Genomic DNA, 24,751 nt, shown 5'->3' with positions numbered 1-24,751 from the left:
AAATTTAACACTTGTTTGACACTGGTTTATTTACCTCTTTTTATTTTGCTGTGTTTGACAGAAAGCCTTTCAGTTGGAACGTCATGAGCTAATGAATAGTAACCTTTTGATATGGGAAAGAAAAATGCAGATGCGAAGAGACAAAGAGGTAAATAGATGGCACTTCTGGAAGGGTTGCATGTTTTAAAATGTGCTGAAGAAAGCAAGTTATCAAAACTAACAACTTCTTGAAAAATGTAAACCTAAGCAATGTTATGTTTTCAAACTTGATGTAGGTTATTTGTTTGACCTGGTTAAGCTTGGCGTACTGACTGTCCATTAAGCTAAATATTCCATGCAGTTTCAATAGGAATTATCCTAATCCTGATGTGGGTTTAAAGACTTATGCACCTTGTTCCCTGTGCAACAGTTTGTTACTACATTTCCAGTTCAAACTACAAGCTTAATCCTCCTGATTGGTCTTTAAAGAGCAAGCTTTTGGAACCTGTTTTTTAAAAAACTAATTAGAGGTTGATTTAAGATTGCTAGATGAAAACCAGACAAACAGCGAGAGAACAGAGGAGAGTGGGGAAACCACAGTAAATACAAAAGTGCTGAAAGTTGTCACGGTGACTTGCTGATGGCAGAGGCAGCTGAGTCTCATTGCAGTGTTCTCTAGTTGATGGTAATGCTCCAAATGGTGACTACATTTGCACATTTTCCGAATGTACATGAAACTTTAAACATTTGATTTATGATCAAATATGAATCCAAGAATACTCTTAAGGCAATTAGTAACTTTGTTTTTTTACTTATTAAAAGGACGTGGGCTTTGCTGGCTAGGCCTAATTAACACAACTCTTTCCAAAAAAGGAAGATAGTTTAGATTTTAAAAAGTTGTATTTTATTCCGAACTCAAACAAGGTTAGGTTACAAAAACTACCTGCAACCACAATAGTTATACATAATTTGTAACATTATAACATAGAAATAGGTCCCTCACTCGCCCTACCCCTGCCCTCCACCACCTTTCATACATCGCGTTCATCTGTCTGGGCACAATCCTATGATTCCTGCATGGCGGGGTCAGCATTGATGCCTGCCCCGGCTTAGAACATAGAACATAGAATATAGAACAATACAGCGCAGTACAGGCCCTTCGGCCCACGATGTTGCACCGAAACAAAAGCCATCTAACCTACACTATGCCATTATCATCCATATGTTTATCCAATAAACTTTTAAATGCCCTCAATGTTGGCGAGTTCACTACTGTAGCAGGTAGGGCATTCCACGGCCTCACTACTCTTTGCGTAAAGAACCTACCTCTGACCTCTGTCCTATATCTATTACCCCTCAGTTTAAAGTTATGTCCCCTCGTGCCAGCCATATCCATCCGCGGGAGAAGGCTCTCACTGTCCACCCTATCCAACCCCCTGATCATTTTGTATGCCTCTATTAAGTCTCCTCTTAACCTTCTTCTCTCCAACGAAAACAACCTCAAGTCCATCAGCCTTTCCTCATAAGATTTTCCCTCCATACCAGGCAACATCCTGGTAAATCTCCTCTGCACCCACTCCAAAGCCTCCACATCCTTCCTATAATGCGGTGACCAGAACTGTACGCAATACTCCAAATGCGGCCGTACCAGAGTTCTGTACAGCTGCAACATGACCTCCCGACTCCGGAACTCAATCCCTCTACCAATAAAGGCCAACACTCCATAGGCCTTCTTCACAACCCTATCAACCTGGGTGGCAACTTTCAGGGATCTATGTACATGGACACCTAGATCCCTCTGCTCATCCACACTTTCAAGAACTTTACCATTAGCCAAATATTCCGCATTCCTGTTATTCCTTCCAAAGTGAATCACCTCACACTTCTCTACATTAAACTCCATTTGCCACCTCTCAGCCCAGCTCTGCAGCTTAACTATATCCCTCTGTAACCTGCTACATCCTTCCACACTATCGACAACACCACCGACTTTAGTATCGTCTGCAAATTTACTCACCCACCCTTCTGCGCCTTCCTCTAGGTCATTGATAAAAATGACAAACAGCAACGGCCCCAGAACAGATCCTTGTGGTACTCCACTTGTGACTGTACTCCATTCTGAACATTTCCCATCAACCACCACCCTCTGTCTTCTTTCAGCTAGCCAATTTCTGATCCACATCTCTAAATCACCCTCAATCCCCAGCCTCCGTATTTTTTGCAATAGCCTACCGTGGGGAACCTTATCAAACGCTTTGCTGAAATCCATATACACCACATCAACTGCTCTACCCTCGTCTACCTGTTCAGTCACCTTCTCAAAGAACTCAATAAGGTTTGTGAGGCATGACCTACCCTTCACAAAGCCATGCTGACTATCCCTGATCATATTATTCCTATCTAGATGATTATAAATCTTGTCTCTTATAATCCCCTCCAAGACTTTACCCACTACAGACGTGAGGCTCACCGGTCTATAGTTGCCGGGGTTGTCTCTGCTCCCCTTTTTGAACAAAGGGACCACATTTGCTGTCCTCCAGTCCTCTGGCACTATTCCTGTAGCCAATGATGACATAAAAATCAAAGCCAAAGGTCCAGCAATCTCTTCCCTGGCCTCCCAGAGAATCCTAGGATAAATCCCATCAGGTCCCGGGGACTTATCTATTTTCAGCCTGTCCAGAATTGCCAATACCTCTTCCCTACGTATCTCAATGCCATCTATTCTATTAGCCTGGGGCTCAGCATTCTCCTCCACAACATTATCTTTTTCCTGAGGCTTAAAGTGCTTCCGTAGCTGATTCCAGATCTTCATCATTAGTGTATTTCCCTGGGGCAAATAGGAGCAGCGCCGTTACCATAGCCCTTAAACTCAATCCCTTACTGGAGTCCTCCTCCACCCGCACCCATTCCGACCCCCCTTCTGCACACCATTGTCTCACCTTCTCCACATTCTTTCTCAAGTGCAGCAGATTTAGGAGTGCTAACAATTGCCTCTACCTCTGCAAAAAGCCCTACTGACCCTCGGTGTCTTGCTTGCCCAAACAAACTCGGAGATCAGTCCATCCAACCTCCGGAAAAAGCCCTTAGTGAGACTGGAAGATAAACAAGAACCCAGGCAACATGTCCATCTTTATGGCTTCCCTCCCTGCCAACGACAACGGCAAAGTGTCCCATCTCTTCAAATCCCCCTTAACCCCCTCCACCAGTCCTGTTAAGTTCCATCTGTGCATCATTACACAATCATGTACAACCTGAATCCCCAAATACCAGAACCTAACCTTAGTAGCCCTAAATGGCAAAGCCCCAAGATTCGTACTCCTTCCCAAATGTTTCACCAGGAAGACCTCACTCATTCCCACATTCAATTTCTACCTAGCAGGTCCATAATTCTTCCCATGCTCTCCAACGGGTCCGCCACATATAGCAGTAGGTCGTCGGTATACAACAACACCTTATGCTCTTTGCCCCCCCCGTCACATTCCTCTATGCCACTCCTCCGAAACCCAGAGTGCAATCGCCAAAGGCTCTTATGGCTAGCGCAAACAATAATGACAACACAGGGCACCCCTGCACACTTGCCATGCAGGATGCATAAAGTAATTATACCCACGCCACGGACTTCGACCCAAACCCAAATTTCCTCAGAGTCTAAATAAATATCACCGCTCCACTGGCTCAAAGGGCTACTCCGCATCCATTGACACTATTACCTCTGGCACCGTACTACCCACCCTACTAGCCTCCTCATGTTACTAGACAACTGCCGCCCCTTCACAAACCCCATCTGATCTCCTGATACCACCTCCGGCACACCCCCCCCCAATCGCCTTGCCAGTAACTTGGCCAGAATCTTTACCTCCGTATTTAGCAACAAAATGGGCCTATATGGCCCACACTCCAGTGGAGTCTTACCTTTTTTGGAATCTTTTTTGGCGTGAACAGCCAATGAGCTTCACTCTAGAATTTAAGTTTGAGCCAAACGAGCAGTTTACAAATGAGGTAATCACGTATCAGCATACCAGCTGGAATACCAGCGTGAATTCTCATTCTGTGACGAACCAGAAATTATGGGATGCACAAGGTGCCAGACCGACTGGAAGAAAGGAAAAAATGTCACAATGAAAACCATTAAAATTAAGCCGAAGCATAACGGTTGGAACACTCACAAAAGTTACAAAAACCACCAAATGTCTCATTCTTTAATTTCTTCAGTTCTCCAGAAGCTCCGCAGCATGGAATGTTAAGTAAAGGTTCTACAGCAAGTCTCGCTGCTGACTTTGAAGTCGGTTGCCTCCTGCGTGAATACGTAAATCCATGTGCAATGTCGTACTTTGCAGGAGAAGTCTTTGCAGATGAAACTGACTTCGGTGATGAGTACCATGATGATATGTACGAAGGCCATGAAGACAATGAAGAAAGTGAAGGTTCTGAGGATGAGCTGGAGGAGGACGACTATGAAACGCTAGTGAGGTTGTATTGTGGGAGAGATGGCAAACTCAGTGAAGCGCTATGCTGGTGGTTTGGCGGGAATGACGAGGTGATCACAAGGGACTCCCAGGACACACAGAAGTGCGAAAGCTCTGAGATGGCGCACGTAGAGATGAAAAGTGAAATTGCAGTAGCAGATACCTCGGAGGAAAACGATTCAGCTGCAAATAAACTAATAACAGAAGATATAGTATCCATTCTAGAGAAACTGGCTCCAGAGGCACGGGGAATCATTGCACGAGCCACTGGCCATATCTGTATGCAGCCCCTCAACAACAGTCGATACTGATACCATGTTACTAAACGTGGCTGTATCTATATGCAGTTCCGCGATGATGGATGATACGTTTATAATATCACAAGACTAGGATGAGTCACTACCTGGTCTCACTGGAAAATATTGTAATTTTGAGTCACGAGAAGCCATCACTTGGGGCTCAAGCACAAGATGTAGGGACAGCACCCAACGCTGGGGATGCAAATCTAACCCAGACACCAGAGTGCAATACAACCCAGATACCAGAGGGTGAGGCTCTGCAGCCAGCCGTGGCAAGATGGGTGCTGCCAGAGCCAAGTGGAAAAAGAGGAGTAGTCACAAAATCGCTCTCAGAAAAAAAAAAGAGGAAGAGAAGGAGAGTGGGGAATACCGTGAGTTCCACCGATGACACCAAGTAAGAAGACAGTGGCAATGTAGCCGACACTCAGGATGTTGAACAAGAAGACATTGGCAATGTGGCCGACAGGCCAAAGGGCACACAATGCAGCAGCAAAACGTTTCACGTTAAGAAACTGGTGACTCAAAAGCTGAAGATGCAGGCATGGTCAACAAGGATACCGGTCTTTAGGACGCATCGTGTCAAAAGGCTAAGGCACAAAAGACCAGCACGGAAACCAGTCTTCCAGAAAGCTGGCAAGATCTCAGACGATCAGCGGGGTGATTCCGTCAGAGATGCACAATGAGCTGTGCACAAGGGACACAGTTAACAGGTATATCATGGCAGTTGAAGCCCAGTTAAATCTGGATATACATATGCCACATGTGTTAAACGATCATACAAATAATGTGTCTGTATATAAATGTTAAAATCTCCAAAGGAAGGGGGATGTGGTGGTATGCCTGTGAATAGTATTGCACATAGTTAGCAATTGCACCTCCAACCAGCTGGTGGCGTCAGACCTTGGTCGCGTGATGTGTGACACTCTCCAGTTGATAGTAAGGCGTACAACAGGACAGTCACAGATTGGGTAGTTCCAGAGTAACCTAGTCTGTAGAGTATTCTGATTATTATTTTTTCCACGTGTTCATCAATAAATCATGATTCTAGTTAACTCACCAAATGTTCTGTGTGCATCATTGCAACAGCAAGACAACAGAACACAACACCCATCACAGCCCCCATCTCCACACTGCTTCTGTTTACTAGCATATCTCGCCAGCATGGCGGCTCCTACCTGGAGAACAAAACAAAGGACCTCACCTCCCCCCCCACCCCCCCCCCCCCCCCCCCCACTCTACTTACTCCATTTACTCCCCTCTTCAACCCATCACACTCTCCACTGCCTATACACACAGAATTCAACCATCTTCCCCACATTCCCAAAACTACCCATCCTACCAAAGTATTCAAGGCAGGAAAGACCAACATCCCATCAGCACTAGGAAGCGCAAAAAAGCAACATCACATATACAAACAAAAATCCATAACTTATTACAGATGCAATTGAACATACACCTGACAAATTGTGAACCAAACAAAATTTCCCAGCCCTATCCTCCCCCAACCGTGGTCTCAGGAAAAAGTCATTTGCCTCTTCTGGCGTCTGAAAATAGTGTTTCTTGCCCTTGAATGTTACCCACAACTTGGCAGAGTACAACACCCCAAACTGAGCCTTACTCCGCTTTGGGCCTGTTGAATCCTGCCCGTCTCTTGGTTTGGTATATCCAGACCCGATTGCCCCTTCCAGCTACAGTCCCGAGTTGCCTTGGCCCACCTCAGTTTCTTTTATTTGTCCTATAATTTGTGCATTCACACAATCACAGCCCTCTCGCCCTCGGCTTCTGTCTCAAGGACTGGTGGACCTGATCTACTTCAGGGGCTCTCTCAAATACCTTCTCATCTACCAACTTCTCAAAACATCCTCGTAACATAGCTGGTGGCACTTTTCCCTCCACTCCCTCCAACGGATCTACGATGCGCAATCTCTGTCACCTGGACCGATTTTTCCTGGTCATCTACCCTCATCTGCAGGACCTTGCACATGTCCCCCAGCATCTACATCTCTGTCTCCAGTGGTGCGATTAGCTCACTCTGGTCCAAAACCGCCTGTTCCACTTCTTTTTTCGTTGCACCCTGTGCCTCCAGATGCTTCTCCACTCGATCCAGAGACCGCGGTGTGGTGCTACGCACTCTCAATCGCCCTCGACCAATCTCCTTGCATCTCCTTTCCTTGTTGTCGGAATTCTTCTTTTATGAAGTTCATGTTGCTCCATTGACAATGTGGCCACCGACTAAGACCCATCACCCTCCACCATCTTTCCCAATACTGCTGTGCCAGGAGGCTCCTCCAACTCCTGCTTTCACCAACTTTTTCTCGGTCTGGTACCCCATCTTCATTCCACACTGGGGAAGAATCCACCACCCTCCTCTATTCTCACAATTTGTCACCCAAATCATCCATCAAATGGGCAGAAAGTTCCAAAACCAACACCTCCACACAGAAGCCACCCTGTGTGCGACCGGTCAAATCATGACCGCCACCGGGAGTCGATAATTTCAATTTTTTTTTTTACAAATTTATCTGAATTTATTTTGATTTCTTTACACTTCACTTCTATATCGCTAAACAGTGCATTTTTAATCATCCTTTGTGCGCAGTGAGTGGAAGAACATAGAAATTTGCATTTATATACTTCTCCCTTATATCCTATCACAACAAATGAATTAGTTTTTAAACTGTAGGTATAGACATATATACCAGCCATAGTCTTTTTGAATTATAGCTTCACAGAGTATATATTTTGAGTATATATTTGTTCTTCATCATTTGCAGTTATAGATTTAACATACTTCATGAGGATCAATCACAGTTAGGAATTGTGGAAAGAATCTCTGATTCCACTGATTTTTTGTTCTCACTGGAACGAAGGAGGTTGAGGGGCGACCTGATAGAGGTCTACAAAATTATGAGGGGCATCGACAGAGTGGATAGTCAGAGGCTTTTCCCCGGGGTAGAGGGGTCAATTACTAGAGGGCATAGGTTTAAGGTGAGAGGGGCAAGGTTTAGAGTAGATGTACGAGGCAAGTTTTTTACGCAGAGGGTAGTGGGTGCCTGGAACTCGCTACCGGAGGAGGTGGTGGAAGCAGGGACGATAGTGACATTTAAGGGGCATCTTGACAAATACATGAATAGGATGGTAATAGAGGGATACGGACCCAGGAAGTGTAGAAGATTGTAGTTTAGTCAGGCAGCATGGTCGGCACGGGCTAGGAGGGCCGAAGGGCCTGTTCCTGTGCTGTACATTTCTTTGTTCTTTGTTCTTTGTAGCCAGTCCCTTAAATAAAAAGGTAGACAAAGATAATGCTTATTTTCACAATTTTGTGTTTACAGAAAGCACTCAAAGTTATAATGAGTTCATTTGTTTCAGATTGAGTATCTGATGGTCCGAATGGAGAAAGTGGAGCAATATGAAAGTCAACTTCAGCAGCTGAGAGTTCAAGATGCAGAGGAATACAATATGATCAAAATTAAGTTGGAGACTGATGTAGAGGTATTTTAAAGAAATGTGTCATTCTGTTCACAAAATGCAATTCCCATTGTGTTGTTTCAATTTTATAATACTGGTGATTATAAACCAAAGAGGGCATGGAATGAGAAAAGGCTCACCAAACCTGCTCCTTCCACAAACCATTAGGTTCCACCCGGAGTGGAACGGTGAATGGCAAGGCATGGACATACCAGCACTGGCAATCCAATTCCCTGTTACCATTCCCATCACCGGTGATTGTTACCAGGATGGGTAAACAGCAGTCCCAGGAACCTGCCCAATCCATAAATTATTGCAATCGAGGTCATTAATGAGTTCATTGAGATCTTGTTGAGGGCCTTACTGAGATTTGGTGGTCATTCAAGGACTACGCTCTCTAGGCTGTCAAAGTCACTGACCGTTAATTTTGCTTTTGGCGCCTTCCAAGGATAAATAGCAGACTTTGCTGGTGTCTCATAAGTGGCTGCACACCCACTTCATCTTACAAGCCATTGATGAGAGCTTTTGTGAGATCTCAACAGTGTATTCAATTCCAGATATATGGGCCTTGCGGAAGCAAAGAGCAATGAGCTTTGCCTCCAGGTGCAGGATGTCTTCTATTGCACCCATCTGGCCATCAAGGCATGGTGAGATTCATCAACAGGAATGGCTGCTACTCCCTCAATATTCATTTAGCCTGCGAGCACAACAGAGCTTCCTCAAGTGTGCTTGCTGGGTGCTGCTCTACGTGACTAGAGAGGATCATTCGATGAGGTGCAACTGGAAACCCCCCACTACACCTCTGTGCCATCAGCACCACTGACCGGCCAAGGCTACACATTGTGGTCCGCAATCTGTGAAAGTCAGTGTTCAGTTCCTGTATGGAGCCAGAATGCTGTTGCATAAGGATGTCCATGAGGTTGGCTACTCTTTGAATAGAGGAGTTCATATATTCAAAGCCTGAGTCATGGTGGCGCATATGGGGCGAGATTCTCCGACCCCCCGCCAGGTCGGAGAATCGCCGGAGGCTGGCGTGAATCCCGCCCCCGCCGGTTGCCGAAGTCTCCGGCACCTGAGATTCGGCGGGGGCGGGAATCGCGCCGCGCCGGTTGGCGGGCCCACCCGCTCAATTCTCCGGCCCAGATGGGCCGAAGTCCCGCCGCTAAAATGCCTGTCCCGCCAGCGTAAATTAAACCACCAACCTTACCGGCGGGACAAGGCGGCGCGGGCGGGCTCCGGGGTCCTGGGGGGGGCCCTGGGGGGGTGCCCCCACGGTGGCCTGGCCCGCGATTGGGGCCCACCGATCCGCAGGCGGGCCTGTGCCGTGGGGGCACTTTTTCCCTTCCGCCTTCGCCACGGTCTCCACCATGGCGGAGGTGGAAGAGACTCCCTCCACTGCGCATGCGTGGGAAGCTGTCAGCGGCCGCACACGCTCCTGAGCATGCGCCGCCCGGAGATGTCATTTCTGCGCCAGCTGGCGGGGCACCAAAGGCCTTTTCCGCCAGCTGGCGGGGCGGAAATTCGTCCGGCGCCGACCTAGCCCCTCAAGGTTGGGGCTCGGCCCCCAAAGATGCGGAGCATTCCGCACCTTTGGGGCGGCGCAATGCCCGTCTGATTTGCGCCGTTTTGGGCGCCAGTCGGCAGACATCGCGCCGTTTCCGGAGAATTTCGCCCATGAGCTATATGTCCATTCTCTGCCTGCAATCTTGCACTGCTTTGGAATTCTGACTTGTGGGAGCACATTTGTTGTTGCTGGTCTAAGTACAATCTCCTTTCGTGTGACTACTGAGCCCTGCATTAGTGCCTATCAGAGAAAGGGGACTATTCACAGCTGCCTCTGTCACCTCTTTCTGCACAGTTGTGACGTGCTTATCACTCAGCCCCACCTAATGGCATGCAAGGACTCTTCAAAGTGACTGTATCTTGTGCTGGTGGAGGGTGCACTTGTAAGGTGCGATGATGCTTACTTTGAGGTCTACTCTGGCAAAGCTTGGCCTGGTGATAGCACAGGGATTGATCTCTTGCACCTATCTTAGCATGTTACACTTTGGGAGACACAAAAATAAATCATGATGACTATAAATCATCGAGGGCAGAAGCCTCCGCCATGATGAATCTTTCCAATGCAGCTTAGTCTTCGGCACACTGTTGGGTGAGTTGGAGTGTAAGGCACCCCCCTAAGTACTTGTTTCTTCCATCCCCATGATGGCCATCTTGCCTTCCCCAATTTACAGGGTCAGCAACCCTGGCAAGCTCCATGTTGGCTCATTTAAATTCACATATTTGGCTTATATGAGTTACATATTACATATTTGACTCATCTGAGTTCCAGATCAGGGGCGGGATTCTCCCCTACCCGGCGGGGCGGGGGGTTCTGGCGTAATGGAGTGGCGGGAACCACTCCGTCGTCGGACCGCCCCAAAGGTGCGGAAGTCTCCGCACCTTTAGGGGCCAAGCCCTCACCTTGAGGGGCTAGACCCGCGCCGGAGTGGTTTCCGCTCCACCGGGTGTCGGGAAAGGCCTTTGGCGCCACGCCAGCCGGCGCCGAAAGGTCTTCTCCAGGCGACGTAGGTCGACGCATGCGCGGAAGCGTCAGCGGCTGCTGACGTCATCCCCGCGCATGCACAGGGGAGGGGGTCTCTTCCGCCTCTGCCACAGTGAAGACCATGGCGAAGGCGGAAGAAAAAGAGTGCCCCCACGGCACAGGCCCGCCCGCGGATCGGTGGGCCCCGATCGCGGGCCAGGCCACTGTGGGGGCACCCCCCGGGGCCAGATCGCACCGTGCCCCCCCCCCAGGACACCGGAGCCTGCACGCGCTGCCTTGTCCCGCCGTTCAAAAGGTGGTTTAATCCATGCTGGCGGGACAGGCATTCCAGCAGCGGGACATCGGCCCATCGCGGGCCGGAGAATCGGCAGGGGTGGGCCCGCCGACCAGCGCAGTGCGATCCCCGCCGACCGACGCGGCGCGATTCCCGCTCCCGCCGAATCTCTGGTGGCGGAGACTTCGGGACACGGCGGGGGAGGGATTCACGCCAGCCCCCGGCGATTATTCGACCCGGCGGGGCATGATATGGTTGCTTTGCATGGTTCAATTTTCTCTATGTAACCTGGATTAACAACTTGCATTTATATAATGCCTTTAGCTTAGTAAATGTCAACTCAGCGATAGCCGCATTGAGTCATGGTCTTGGAGAAGGGGGCAGTGCAGAGGCCGGGGTGGAGATTGAACGTGGGGTTGGTGCGGGACCGATATTTTTGTCAAAGGATTGGGAGGGTAATTGAGGAATACGTGGGTTTTAACTGCACGATGGAGGTATCACAGGCGGTGGTACGGGAGACTCTGAAGACGGTCGTGAGGTGGGAGGTGATATCGTTCAAGGCTCAGGTGGATAAAGAGGAGAGGGTGGAGCGGTTAGGTTGATAGATGAGATGTTGGAGGTGGACAGGAGGTACACGGGGGATGCATTCCAGTGCTTTTGAATAGAAGAAGGGATCTACAAGCTAGTTTTAATCGGTTGTCCATGGGGAAGGCAGTGCGCCAATTGAGGTGGGCGAAGGGAGAGTCTACGAGTATGGGGAGCAGGCGGAGCGCATGCAGGCAGGCCAACTTTGGATGGAGGCGTTGGCGAGGGAAATTGTTCAGGTGCGGGACAGGACAGGGAAGTTGGTGGTGACCTGGGACCAGATCAATAGGGCGTTTGAGGAGTTTTAGGAAAATTTGCATAGCTTGGAGCCACTGGGAGATGAGGGAATTCCTGGACGGTCTGGAGTACCCGAGGTTGATAGGGCCACATTGGAGGGGTCGGTAGGGGAACAGGAGATAAAGGAGGCAATTGGGAGGATGCAGTTGGGGAAGGTGGCAGGACCGGATGGGTTCCCAGTGGTGTATTCTAAGAAATTTAGGGACAAGTTGGCGCTGCTGATGGTGGGGATGTTTGAGGAGGCGATAGGGAAGGGGGTTCTGCCACAGTCTTTGGGGCAGGCCTCACTTTCCTTGCTGTTGAAAAATAAGGACCCAACAGAGCGTGGGTTGTTTAGGCCTATATTGCTACTGAATGTGGATCGAAGATATTGTCGAAGGTGCTGGCGGCTAGGTTGACGGGGTGCCTCCCAAAGCTGATAGGGGAGGACCAGACGGGGTTCGTGAAAGGGAGGCAGCTATTCTCGAATATTAGGAGGGTGCTAAATGTAGTTATGACGCCAGCAGAGGAAAAGGAGACAGAGGTGGTGGTTGCGCTGGACGCAGAAAAGGCATTTGATTGGGTAGAGTGGACGTATTTGATTGCTGTGCTAGAGAGGTTTGGAATTGGGACAAGATTTGTGGAATGGGTACAGTTATTGTAAAGGGATCCGAGGGCGAATGTCCGCATAAACAATATGACGTTATGGAAGACGGTCTGTGGTGTGCGGTGCTCCAGAGGTTGGGGCTGATACTGCTGAAGGTCGTGTATAGGGCACTCCTCACAAGGATGAGGATGAGCTGACTCTTTGAGAGGGTGGAGGATATATGTGAGCGCTGTGGGAGGAGCCCCACAAACCATGTTCACATGTTTTGGTCCTGTCCGAAGCTGGAAGGGTATTGGAGGGAGGATTTTAAGGTCATCTCGGGGGTGGTACATGTGAGGTTGGAGCCAGGGCCCCTTGAAAACAATTTTGGGGTATCGGACCAGCGGGAGTGGGGGCAGATGTTTTAGCCTTTGCCTCGCTGATTGCCCAGAGGCGGGTCCTGCTGGGTGGAGGTCAGCTTCTCCGCCCTGTGACTTGGCTTGGCGGGGGGATCTCCTGGAGCTCTTAACTCTTGAGAAGATGAAGTTTGAGCTGAGGGGAAGGATGGAAGGGTTCTACAATTCATGGGCTTTGTTTATCATGCACTTTCAAGGATTGGATACCATCGAACATTAGCGGGGGGGGGGTGGGGCTATTGTGGCTGGTTGAGCACAGTTTAGGGGCTGTTTAGCACAGGGCTAAATCGCTGTCTTTGAAAGCAGACCAAGGCAGGCCAGCAGCACTGTTCAATTCCCGTAACAGCCTCCCCGAACAGGCGCCGGAATGTGGCGACTAGGGGCTTTTCACAGTAACTTCTTTGAAGCCTACTTGTGACAATAAGCGATTTTCATTCATTTCATGACCGTTAATTCTCTTTTAGTTTTTGTCTTTTGTGGTATTGGGAATGTATGGGTAATGTTTGCGTTTGTAGGTTGAAGGTGATGCTGTTTGGGGGATTGATACTGTATTATTATTGTTGGTTATCTTTTGTTGTGTATTTGATGAAAAAGTGGAAAAAGAGGAGAATAAAAAAGTTTTTTAAAAAAGCTTAGTAAATGTCCCAGACTCTTCATCGGAGCATAATCAAACAAAGATTTAGCCAAAAAGGAAACTTTAGCACAGGTGACCAAAAACTACAAACGCGTTGTTTGTAATGAGGATCTTAAAAGAGTAGAGAGAGATAGAACAGTGTAGTGGTTGATAAAGGGTAATGAAGAGCATAGGGCAACGATGGTTAAAACCTTGGATACCAATGGTTGAGTAAAGAAAGTGGGGAATGTGTAAAATATCAGAATTGGAGGAATACAGAGTTCTTGGGGGTTATTCAGCTGCAGATAGTAAAAGTTATATGGCTGCAGGTGGTAATAGATGTTGGGCCAGGCAAAACTAATTATTTAAAATATTTTTTAAAATTAATTTACGGGACGTGGGCGTCGCTGATTAGAGCAGCATTTATTGCTCATCCCCAGTTGCCCTTCAGAAGGTGGTGATGAGTTGCCTTCTTGAACCGCTGCAATCCTTGAGGGGTAGGTACATCCACTATGCTATTAGGGAGAGCGTTCCAGGATGTTGCCCCAGTGACAGTGAAGGAACGGCGATATATTTCCAAGTCATGGTGGTCAGTGACTTGGAGGGGAATCTCCAGGTGGTGAGGTTCCCAGGCATCTGCTGCTCGCCCTTCCAGATGGAAATGGTGGTGGGTTTCGAAGGTGTTGACTAAGGAACCTTGGTGTGTTCCTGCAGTGCATCTCATAGATGGTACACATGGCTGTCACCGTTGTCGGTGGTGCAGGGATTGAATGTTTGTGGAAGGGGGAGCAATCAAGCGGGCTGCTTTGTCCTGAATGGTGTCGAGCTTCTTGAGTGTTGGAGCTGTACTCATCAAGGCCAGTGGAGAGTATACCATTACACTCCTGACTTGTGCCTTGTCGATGGTGGACAGGCTTTGGGGGGGTCAGGATTCTAGCCTTTGACCTGCCCTGGTAGCCACAGTATTAATGTGACTAGTCCAGTTCAGTTTCTGATCAATAAGTTGGGAAAAAAAACACATCTTACACAAAATAATCAAGTTGATTTTTACATTGTTTCTAGGAGTGGAAAGATAATCCATTAAATGCTTACAACATGTTAATTTATTTTCCAATAACCTTTGAGATGTGCAATTATTGATTCCCTCTTCTAAGCTTGGCTTGTTCTTGGAGTGAAACGTGCATGATTTTCTCTCATAGGGTACTGGTAGTAAATATGTCAGTGACAACATTGTGAGTAATAAATAATATGAAATCCATAAAGAAGAAATTCTGTTCTTTATATTAAATAAACACACAAAATGGCACAGTTTAAGACTTTTATTATGTATTCAGATTCTAGAGCAACAGCTGGAGCAGATGAAAGCTATATACCAACTAAACCAAGAAAAACTTGAATACAACTTCCAGGTGTTGAAGAAACGTGACGAGGAGAACACAATCACAAAATCACAACAAAAACGGAGGATTACCAGGTTACATAAATTTGCATTGAGTTTTACAGCACAGAAACATGCCATTTGGTCCAACACCTGACTACAAAAGCCTTACTTCATCCCACCCTGTCACTATGTTCTATTCCTTTCTCCTTTGTGTACTTATCCAACTTTCCCTTAAATGCATTTATCTCAGCCACTTCAATATGGTAGCACATTTTGCATTCTCACCACTTGAATTCGACAAGATTGACTATCTTATGTTAACAGGGACACAGGAAAAAAGAAAGAGAATAACAAAAATTAAAGCAAAACAAGTTTTAAATAAAATTGCAATTCTAGGTTAGTTTGCAGTAAACGTTCTCCAGCCATTGGGATTCTCTGTTCCCGCCAGCAGCGCACCCCTGCCTGCGGGTTTCCTGGCGGCATGGGGTGGCTTCAATAGGAAATCCCATTGTCAAGTGGCGGGAATAGAGAATTCCACCGCCAGTGAATGGCGTGCTGCCGAGAAACATGGGGCTGGGGACTGGAGAATCCTGCCCAATAATAGTGGTTCTCACCTTAATTCAGGAATTTGGTGCATTAGAATAAAAGGATACATTATGAATATAAGATATTGCTTCCTTTATTTAAGCAGAATAATTTAAAATGTCCAAAATGTTGTGAAAGATCTCACTAAGATCCAGACAAGTTAAATATTTCACCAAATATTGAGGTAAGTGACATTTTCCATTAGTTCGAAGCAACATACATGATTGTGTCAGCTGTTTATTATTTCAGGGCAGTAAGGACATTGCATTTAAAGTACTGTTTTAATAGAAAATTGTTTTACTTCCCCCGAAATGACTCAAAAAATTGCTAATATACTAGAACTCAGAAAGCAAGATTATTGCCACTGAGACAAGGTGACAATGAAATTAGTTAAATGATAAAAAAGGGCTGCAAATAATTGCTGGTCCGATCTGCTGGGTCTTAGGGTGCAAGGAGTTTGGGGAAGAAAGAGTTGTTGGTGTGTAGTAGATGATCCAACAGTCTTGAAATAGCATAATCTGTATTCCTTTACAGGCAACATGATATTCTGAACAGACTGATGGGAAAATTGGCTAAACAAGAAAAAATGTATCGTGAAGAGAATCGGAACCTAACTGAGCAATACGCAAGGACTGTAGAACTATACAAGGACCTACAGGAGAAAATGAGGTTTTTGACCCTATTTGAAAACATGTCTGTTGTACATATCCTCAATGTAGCTAACTCTCAGTACTTCCTCATATTCTTCATCAGCCAAGTTCACCTCGTTCAGCGTCCTTCAATCTAACCTCATACCACACATGTCTCTGTGAAGAAAAAAGAGATCTCCAAGTCTTTTACAAATACATTCTCAACCTCTGCACTGCCTGGCCTTTGGCCTTCTATTCACTATAGTTCCTCTGTAGTAGTCGATATGTTCAATCTCTCTCTTGTCACCACCTTTGATGCCTTTACCCCAGCTAAGTACTGCATTTACTTTTCCCATTCTCTCTCTGGGATAATCCATGTCTTTGTTTTCTCAAGTACAAAGTGTGCATGTACCTGGCAAGCACTGCTTTCGTTATACAAATTCATATCTGACAAAACCATGTCAAGCTTAACCAGGCCTTGCCTCTATTAGCCTTAGACTCATTTTGAAGGCCAATGATAGCCCCTCGATTCCTTTTCTACCAATAACTTCCTTAAACGCTTCTCTCCAGCCTAATCTCTAATAACGTGTAAATTGATTACATTTTTTATCTCCTGCAAAGGGGGTCATCAATTCATCTGTATTTGTTACTTTTTCTTTTGCCCAAAAGGTTCCATCCCCACTAGAGCTCTAAATCTTCGTCTGTGAGGGCAGCGAGGTGGCGCAGTGGTTAGCACTGCTGCTTCTGGCGCCGAGGACCCGGGTTAGATCCCGGCCCTGGGTCACTGTCTATGTGGAGTTTGCACATTCTCCCCATGTCTGTGTGGGTCTCACCCCCACAACCCAAAGATGTGCAGGGTCGGTGGATTGGCCATGCTAAATTGCCCCTTAATTGGAAAAATTAAAAATATTCATCTGTCTTTTTCTTTAGTTTCTCCACCATCTCCCTTATGTCCTCTCCAATTCTATCTCTTCCATGGAATCTAACTTCTGCTACCAACCCCACTTTTACTGAACCTTTAGTCACTCAATGCCCTTCCTAGTCTTCATTTTAGCTGACATCGTAAATATTTTCCTCTATTCAGGTGTGGTCCTTCCTTTGAAAATGTTATCATATCTCCTTCCTCTAAATACCCACCCTCTGTTCTCAGTAAAGACCTTTATTTGGTTCTCATTTTTCATAATCTCCAAATGTCCCAAAGCACTTTAAGTCAATGATGCACTTTTGAAATGTAGCCACTTGTAATTTAGGAAATGCAGCATCTTAATGACAGAATCCCTGACAGTGCAGCAAATTTAGTATCTAGCCTGGAGATTGTACTCAAGACTCTGGAGTTCGGAACTTTGAGTCTGCTCTACCATTCATTTTGATCATGGCTGATCATCCAACTCAGTAACCTGTTCCCGCTTTCCCCCATGTCCATAGCACCATAAAATCCCTACAGTGCAGAAGAAGGCCACTTGGCCCATTGGGCCTGCATCGACCCTCTGAAAGACTACCCTAACTAGGCCCACTCTGCCCTCACCCCGCAATATCACCTAATCTGCACATCCCTGGACACTGAGGGGCAATTTTAACCTGCACATTTTTGGACTGTGGGAGGAACATCAGAGCACCCGGAGGAAACCCATGCAGACACAGGAGAACGTGCAAACTCCACACAGACAGTCATCCGAAGCCTGAATTGAACCCGGGTCCTTGCAGCTGTGAGGCAGTAGTGCTAACCACTGAGCTGCCCTTTGATTTCTTTTGCCCCAAGAGCTATATCTAACTCCTTGAAAGCATACAATATTTTGGCCTCAACTGCTTTATGTGGTAGAAAATTCCACAGGCTCTTCATTCTGGGTGAAGAAATTTCTCCTCATCTTAGTCCCAAATGCTTCACTCCGTATTCTTAGATTATGACTCCTGGGGCGAAATTCTCCCCCAACGGCGCGATGTCCGCCGACTGGCGCCCAAAACGGCGCCAATCAGACGGGCATTGCGCCGCCCCAAAGGTGCGGAATGCTCCGCATCTTTGGGGGCCGAGCCCCAACATTGCGGGTCTAGGCCGGCGCCGGAGGGATTTCCACCCCGCCAGCTGGCGGAAACGGCATTTGTTGACATTCGGGGCGGCGCATGCGCGGGAGTGTCAACGGCCGCTGACAGTTTCCCGCACGTGCGCAGTGGGGAGAGTCTCTTCCGCCTCCGCCATGGTGGAGGCCGTTGCGGAGGCGGAAGGGAAAGAGTGCCCCCACGGCACAGGCCCGCCCGCGGATCGGTGGGCCCCGATCGCGGGCCACGCCACCGTGGGGGCACCCCCTGGGGTCAGATCGCCCCGCGCCCCCCCCAGGACCCCGGAGCCTGCCCACGCCGCCTTGTCCCGCCGGTAAATACATACTTTAATTTACGCCGGCGGGACAGGCAATTTCTCGGCGGGACTTCGGCCCATCCGGGCCGGAGAATCGAGCGGGGGGGCCCGCCAACCGGCGTGGCCTGATTCCCGCCCCCGCCCAATATCCGGTACCGGAGACTTCGGCAACCGGCGGGGGCGGGATTCACGGCGGCCAACGGCCATTTTCCGACCCGCTGGGGGGTCGGAGAATGAAGCCCCTGGTTCTGGACTCTCTCAATGTTGGGAACATCCTTCCTGCATCTACTCTGTCTAGTCTTGTTAGAATTATATACGTTTCTATGAGATCCCCCCTCTTTCCTCTAAATACCAGCAATATATTCCTACCCCACTCAGTCTCTCCTCGTATGTCAGTCCTGCCGTCCCAGGAATCAGTTTCTAAACCTCCTTGCACTCCCTCCATAACAAGAACATTCTTTCAGATAAGGAAACCAAAACTGCACACAATATTTCAGGTGTGGCCTCACCAAGACCCTGTATAACTGCAACAAGACATTTCTGCTGTACTCAAATCCTCTTGCTATGAAGGCCAACATACCATTTGCCTTCTTTACCACCAGTTGCACCTGCATGCTTACTTTCAGCGACTGGTATACGAGGACACCCAGGTCTCATTGCACATTCCTCTCTCCCATTCTATCGCCATTCAGATAATCTGCCTCCTGTCCTTGCTACCAAAGTGGAAACCTCACATTTATCCACATTATAGTGCATCTGCGATATATTTGCCCACTCACTTAAATTGTCCAAATCACAGTGAAGTATCGCTACATACCCCTCACAGCTTACCCTCCCACCCAACTTTGTGACATCGCAAATTTGGAGATATTACATTTAGTTCCCTCATCTAAATCATTAAGATACATTGTGAATAACTAGGGACCTAACACTGATTCCTACGGTACCTCCCTAATCACTACCCACCGCTTGTAAAAAGATTTGTTTATTCCTACTTTTTTGCTTCCTGCCTGCCAACCAGTTTTTTTTATCCATCCCAATACACTATCCCAAAACCCATGCGCTTTAATTTTACATGCTAATCTCTTACGTGAGACCTTGTCTGAAGCATTCTGAAAGTCCAAACAAACCACATCACTAGCTCCTCCTCATCAACTCTACTAGTTACATCCTCAAAAAGCTTCAGTAGATTTGTCAAGCATGATTTTCCTTTCGTAAATCCATGCTGACTGTCCGATCCTGCCACTATTTTGCAATTGCTCTGCTATTAAATCTTTTTAATGGACTCGAGCATTTCCCCACTACCAACATCAGGCTGACTGGTCTATAATTCCATTTCTTTCCACCTTCCTTTTTGTACTATTGATTCCCCAGACTCTGGCCTCTTGTGTCTTTAACTACAAGTCTTTCATTCTTTGCTTCCTCTTTTCACCTAACCGTGGTTATCTGTATCTTTAGTCATCTTCTCCCAGTCTTTTGAATTTCCTGCCTAAATCCTTTTGCTTCAATACCACCACTTCTTTAAACCCATCTCTGGTTAACTTAAGATTTTTGGTTAAATCCAATGTCCTACTTTTTCACAGCATCTGTTTTCCTTATGTGTCTGTGAGTGCCTTTAGATACTTTTCGATGTTAAAATTGGTATATAAATTCAAGTTAGAATTATACTATTTCATTGGTTGATACAAAGGCTACACTAACACTGAAATTGAAGTATATTCATTTTACATGCAGTACACATTATATTACATGCATGGGCTATTTACACTTTTTGGTAAATTGGGTAATTTAGCATTCCATTCAATAAATATGTTTTGACTGGTACGTTCCAGCATTGCCAAGTGATTCACAAAAAAGGTTATCATTTTTAATGTTTCCTTTGCTATTAATTCATAGAAGGCAGCTCTTATCCTGCAAATATTATAACCATCAGACAGGAGGTAGTAGTTATAACTGAATAAAGGTTTGAGTTTTATGCTATTAGAATAATTTATGCTTTGTAAAATAATTGCCATTGGGTATACTAGTCGTAAATTCTGCTATTGTACCAATCACCCGGAGCGTATCGTGCTTGCACTCTTCTGAACTTATTCCAGAACTACTAGGCCAATATGTCTTTCCAACTTGTTAAACGGTAAATGGTGGAAAGAGATGTGGAGGAAGTGGAATTGTTACATGATTAACATACCATATCAAAAAACCCACCTCTTCTTAGCATGTGGATCTTGGCTGTGATCATTGACCATTTATTTTGAATGGATCTAGTTATTGTTAAGTTCTTATTAGCAAGACTAATTATGTGAGGAGGATTGCATCTTGAGAGCATTTGATTATAATATTTAGGTCAATAATGAAACCATTTTTGAAGTAAGCCCTAGGCATTCAAATTTCATGAGGCATCCAAGGGTCATTTACTTGAGAGAAGTGTGACATGGGCGATTTTATGACTTTGGCATCTAAGTTATGAAGAGTGGCTTACAGGGCTGCATTGGTATTATTGGAGAAAAGAACATAGACAACTGAGAATGATCCACGTCTATAAAATCTTGACAAGCATAGATATGTTGAAACAGACATGTACCATAATTTTATTATAGGAACACATTTATGCAAGTTCAAAATGAACAGATTTCAAATAATACTACAGATTGGAAGGAGTTTTTTTATTGGCAAGTCTCCTAAAAGACTAACAAAAGCAGTCTTTGCCATTTTAACTATTTTTTCTAATTTTTAATTAGAATGTTGGGAAAATACTTTTCCTTTTTCTTTTACCAGACGGTTTTCTGCAATTGATGCAAAGAAATTTGAAGGTATTTGGTTAATGAATGAGAAGGAGGCAAAGGATCTAGTCAGCAAGGCCCTAGATGCTGACCGAATAATTCATGAGCAACAGCTGGGATTGAATTGGACAAGTCCAGATCTGTGTTTTATGAAGAACATTGGACCTATAGTATGCAATACCAAGAAGAAAAGATCAGCTGCCCAGCTGGCAGAGGAAGTTATTCTAGGAGGTAGGAATTCTTTAATGTGTGTAAGTGTTCTGTAAGGGCATGGGATTAGTAGCAACGTTTAAATGGTAACTCGTCATTTTAAAAAAAATTTAGAGTGCCCAATTCTTTTTTTTTCCAATTAAGTGGCAATTTAGCATGGCCAATTCACCTACCCTGCATCTTTGGGTTGTGGGAGTGAGACCCGTGCACCCACGGGGAGAATATGCAAACTCCACATGGACAGTGACCCAGGGCCGGTATCGAACCCGGGATCTCGGCGCCATGAGGCAGCAGTGCTAACCTCTGCGCCACTGTGCTGACCTGTAACTAGTCAATTGTGAATGGTCAAGATAATTTTCAAGTTTATTAATCAGTTGATAACTTAAATGAAATTACTTAATTGGGTGCTTTTTATATCACATGTTGTATTCTCGTTTTGTCAGTTGAGTTGCAATTTGGTGTGTTCTACTATGTGAAAACGGATGACTGGTCAATCATTTTTTATTAATTTTTGGGAGGTGACCATTGCTGGCAAGGCCATCATTTATTGCCCATCTCTAATTGCCCTGAATGGTTTGCTAGGCCATTTCAGAAGGCAGTTAAGGGTCACCCATATTGCTGGAGGTCTAGAGTCACGTATAGGCCAGTCCAGGTAAGGACAGCAATATTCCTCCCAGAAGAGCATTAACGTTTTTATGACAATCTAATGTTTTCATGATCATTATTAATGGACTAGTCTTTTATTCCCAATTAGTTATTTGGATTTTGAACCAATTTCTCCAGAAAATAAGTTCAAGTCTCCGGATTGCTTGTCCAGTAACATTACCACTATGTAACAACTTCCCCCAGTAATGAAAAAGAAAATCCTTCAGCTTATTAGTCCTCCTCGAGACAGGTGGTTGCCTTAAGGTGTTTAGGTTTGAGATGCTGTGAGGAAATCAAGCCCATTTTCAGCCCATCACTGTGAAGGATCATAGTTGGTCCTAGTCAGCAATGGTTGAAATTGTTTTGCTCTGGTTATTTTTTTCCCCAATTTTTCCCATTAAGGGGTAATTTAGCGTGGCCAATCTACCTACCCTGCACATCTTTGGGTTGTGGGTGTGAAAGCCACACTGACACAGGGAGAATGTGCAAACTCCACATGGATAGTGACCCAGGGCCAGGATCGAACCTAGGTCATCGCCGCCTTGAGGCAACAGTACTAACCACTGCACCACCGTGCTGCCCTCTGGTTATCTTTTCTGCCATTTTTGTCCTTTTCCATGTGCCTCTTGCAAATCAGAGAGTAGAGTGGCCAGCCTGCTCTCAATGTTTGCATCATTATTGTCCTGTCTGGTTTATCCTCTTCTTTCTTGGAAACCTTGGCTCAGGGACTGCACCCCAGTGCAGTCCTGTTATCAGGAAATCAGCATATTAGGGAGTATCAATCCTGCATCTCACCATTATATTTTTTTAATCTTGGTGCTCCAATGCACTTCATTGCACTAAATGAATAGGTTTTGGAATTCGTAAAATATGAACTTTTATAGAGTTCAAACTTGTTTTGACAGAAAGAAGAGAAAGGGATTCGGTGGGAGGAACAGAAACAGGCCAGGAACCATCATTGTGGAATGCAATTTTCCAAAACATTTGTTATTCAGCTAGTGAGGAGAAGGCATTGGAATTATGTGGTGGAAAACCTGGAAATATCTCATTGTCAACAGTCAAAACATTGTTAGAAGTCTTGTGCGATGAGTCTGTGAGTATTTTTGTTGCTCCACGAATGCAGAATCTTTTTTGATTAGATATAATTGTTTCACGTGGCAGGCAAAAATGGTGTCTATCTCAATCCTTTACTCACAAAGGAGTGAGATTAGAGGCCCCAAGACTATGGAAAGCCACAGTACACAGCAGGCAACCATGCACAAAGGAATTTCTCGAAACATCCCCCTTTTCATAAAAAGAAAACTCATTGCATGCACTATCAGTTGCAGTTGCAGATTACCTACATACATGGGGTGAACGTTTATCAATCTGCGCACAGTGTGCTTTCTGGGGCGAGAAAACTGATGTACAGCTCTCCAGCTGCACAGCTGAGTTTTTCCTGAGTTCTCTGGCACTTTGTGCACAGAAAATCTGGGGGGGGGATGGTTTTAGCCATCATGTTGGTACGGTGGGCCTGACAGAGCTTGCAGTGTTGGTTCACAGAGAATCTGTTAAAACAAAACTTCTTGGCCTCTTCCCGCAGAAACTGTTTTCCCCATCCTGGATGTGCTTTTGTGTGATGTCCTCTCAGCTGATTTTCCTGTTGACCCTTCTGTAAATAATTCTTCCTATTTCCGTTGTCTTGTGCTTGGAAGGCCTGAATTTCCTTTCTGCATACTGCAAAGCCTCGTCAGTTCTATCAATACTCTTCAGCCAATGATTGACCACTTAGAACTCCTGCATGTGTCAGTAGCATTTTCGAGAATAGGTTATTTTCTCTCAGCCTATTTGTTCTCACAGCAGGATGTTTTGTTTCTAATCTCTGATCAAACCATTCTCCAGTTGTTCAAAGTCACAAGGTTGAACTAGATGTCTCAATGCAGTTACATGCTGATCAATATTCTCCCCATCTTCCTGAGCTCTTGTGTTGAATAAAAAGCATTCATGAGTAACATTAGCAGAGGGCTCAAAGTGGGTCTTTAAGGCTTCCAAAATTTCACAAGACTAGTTTTCCTGCTCCTCAGTGAGGTCTTGCGTGCAAGAACCCTATCCCCAGTATTGATAAGAGTTGCTTATTCAGTTTTCTTATTTAAATCTGTGGCAATTTCATAGCTCTCCCATTGAGGCTGGAAGAATTTCCAATTTATTTTCAAATCTCCCTTCATCTCCACAGGAGTCGTGTGAGAAACTGCTCATTTCTCATAGTCGGTATGCCATACTGACTCGCCCAGCAGTCAATGGCCTGTACAAAGTTGAAAACTGAAGTTTTAACTATTCTCTATTTCTTACAACAGCTGGCTCTCTTACAGCTATCAAGGCCAACTCAAATTCAGATGTACAATGCTGACACCATATTTCATCTGTTGAGTAAAAATGGCTTCTGCCTTAATCCTTTACTCATAAAGAAATGACATCAGAGCTCACGTGACTCAGGCCACATTACTATGACAAGCCATAAAGCAGAACAGCCAACAACAGCTTAAACGCATTTCTCTGATCAATAATTGTGCGGTAGAATCTCTTTATTTAGCCTATTAATAAAGCGCTTGTGTGCATTGAACTGTTTCATACAGGTGGTAATGTATACAATATAATGGGGTAGAGTTTCAGCTAGGGTGTGTTGAT

The 24,751-nt window shown here is 45.8% G+C and overlaps 1 protein-coding gene across 1 annotated transcript in view; it reads left to right on the top strand.

The window, feature by feature from the left end:
* drc1 (dynein regulatory complex subunit 1 homolog (Chlamydomonas)) overlaps nucleotides 1-24,751 on the top strand; it is a 118,535-nt gene that overhangs the window by 60,269 nt on the left and 33,515 nt on the right. The window contains exons 6-11 of the mRNA XM_072498932.1: nucleotides 62-148; nucleotides 8,114-8,236; nucleotides 14,842-14,981; nucleotides 16,008-16,142; nucleotides 21,228-21,463; nucleotides 22,993-23,180. Coding sequence (XP_072355033.1) covers nucleotides 62-148; nucleotides 8,114-8,236; nucleotides 14,842-14,981; nucleotides 16,008-16,142; nucleotides 21,228-21,463; nucleotides 22,993-23,180 — 909 coding nt within the window. The remainder of the gene's footprint in view (nucleotides 1-61; nucleotides 149-8,113; nucleotides 8,237-14,841; nucleotides 14,982-16,007; nucleotides 16,143-21,227; nucleotides 21,464-22,992; nucleotides 23,181-24,751) is intronic.

This window comes from Scyliorhinus torazame, chromosome 4 (assembly GCF_047496885.1).
Source record: "Scyliorhinus torazame isolate Kashiwa2021f chromosome 4, sScyTor2.1, whole genome shotgun sequence".
In the NCBI taxonomy this organism is placed as follows: Eukaryota; Metazoa; Chordata; class Chondrichthyes; order Carcharhiniformes; family Scyliorhinidae; genus Scyliorhinus; species Scyliorhinus torazame.
This window is presented reverse-complemented; position numbering and strand designations above follow the sequence as displayed.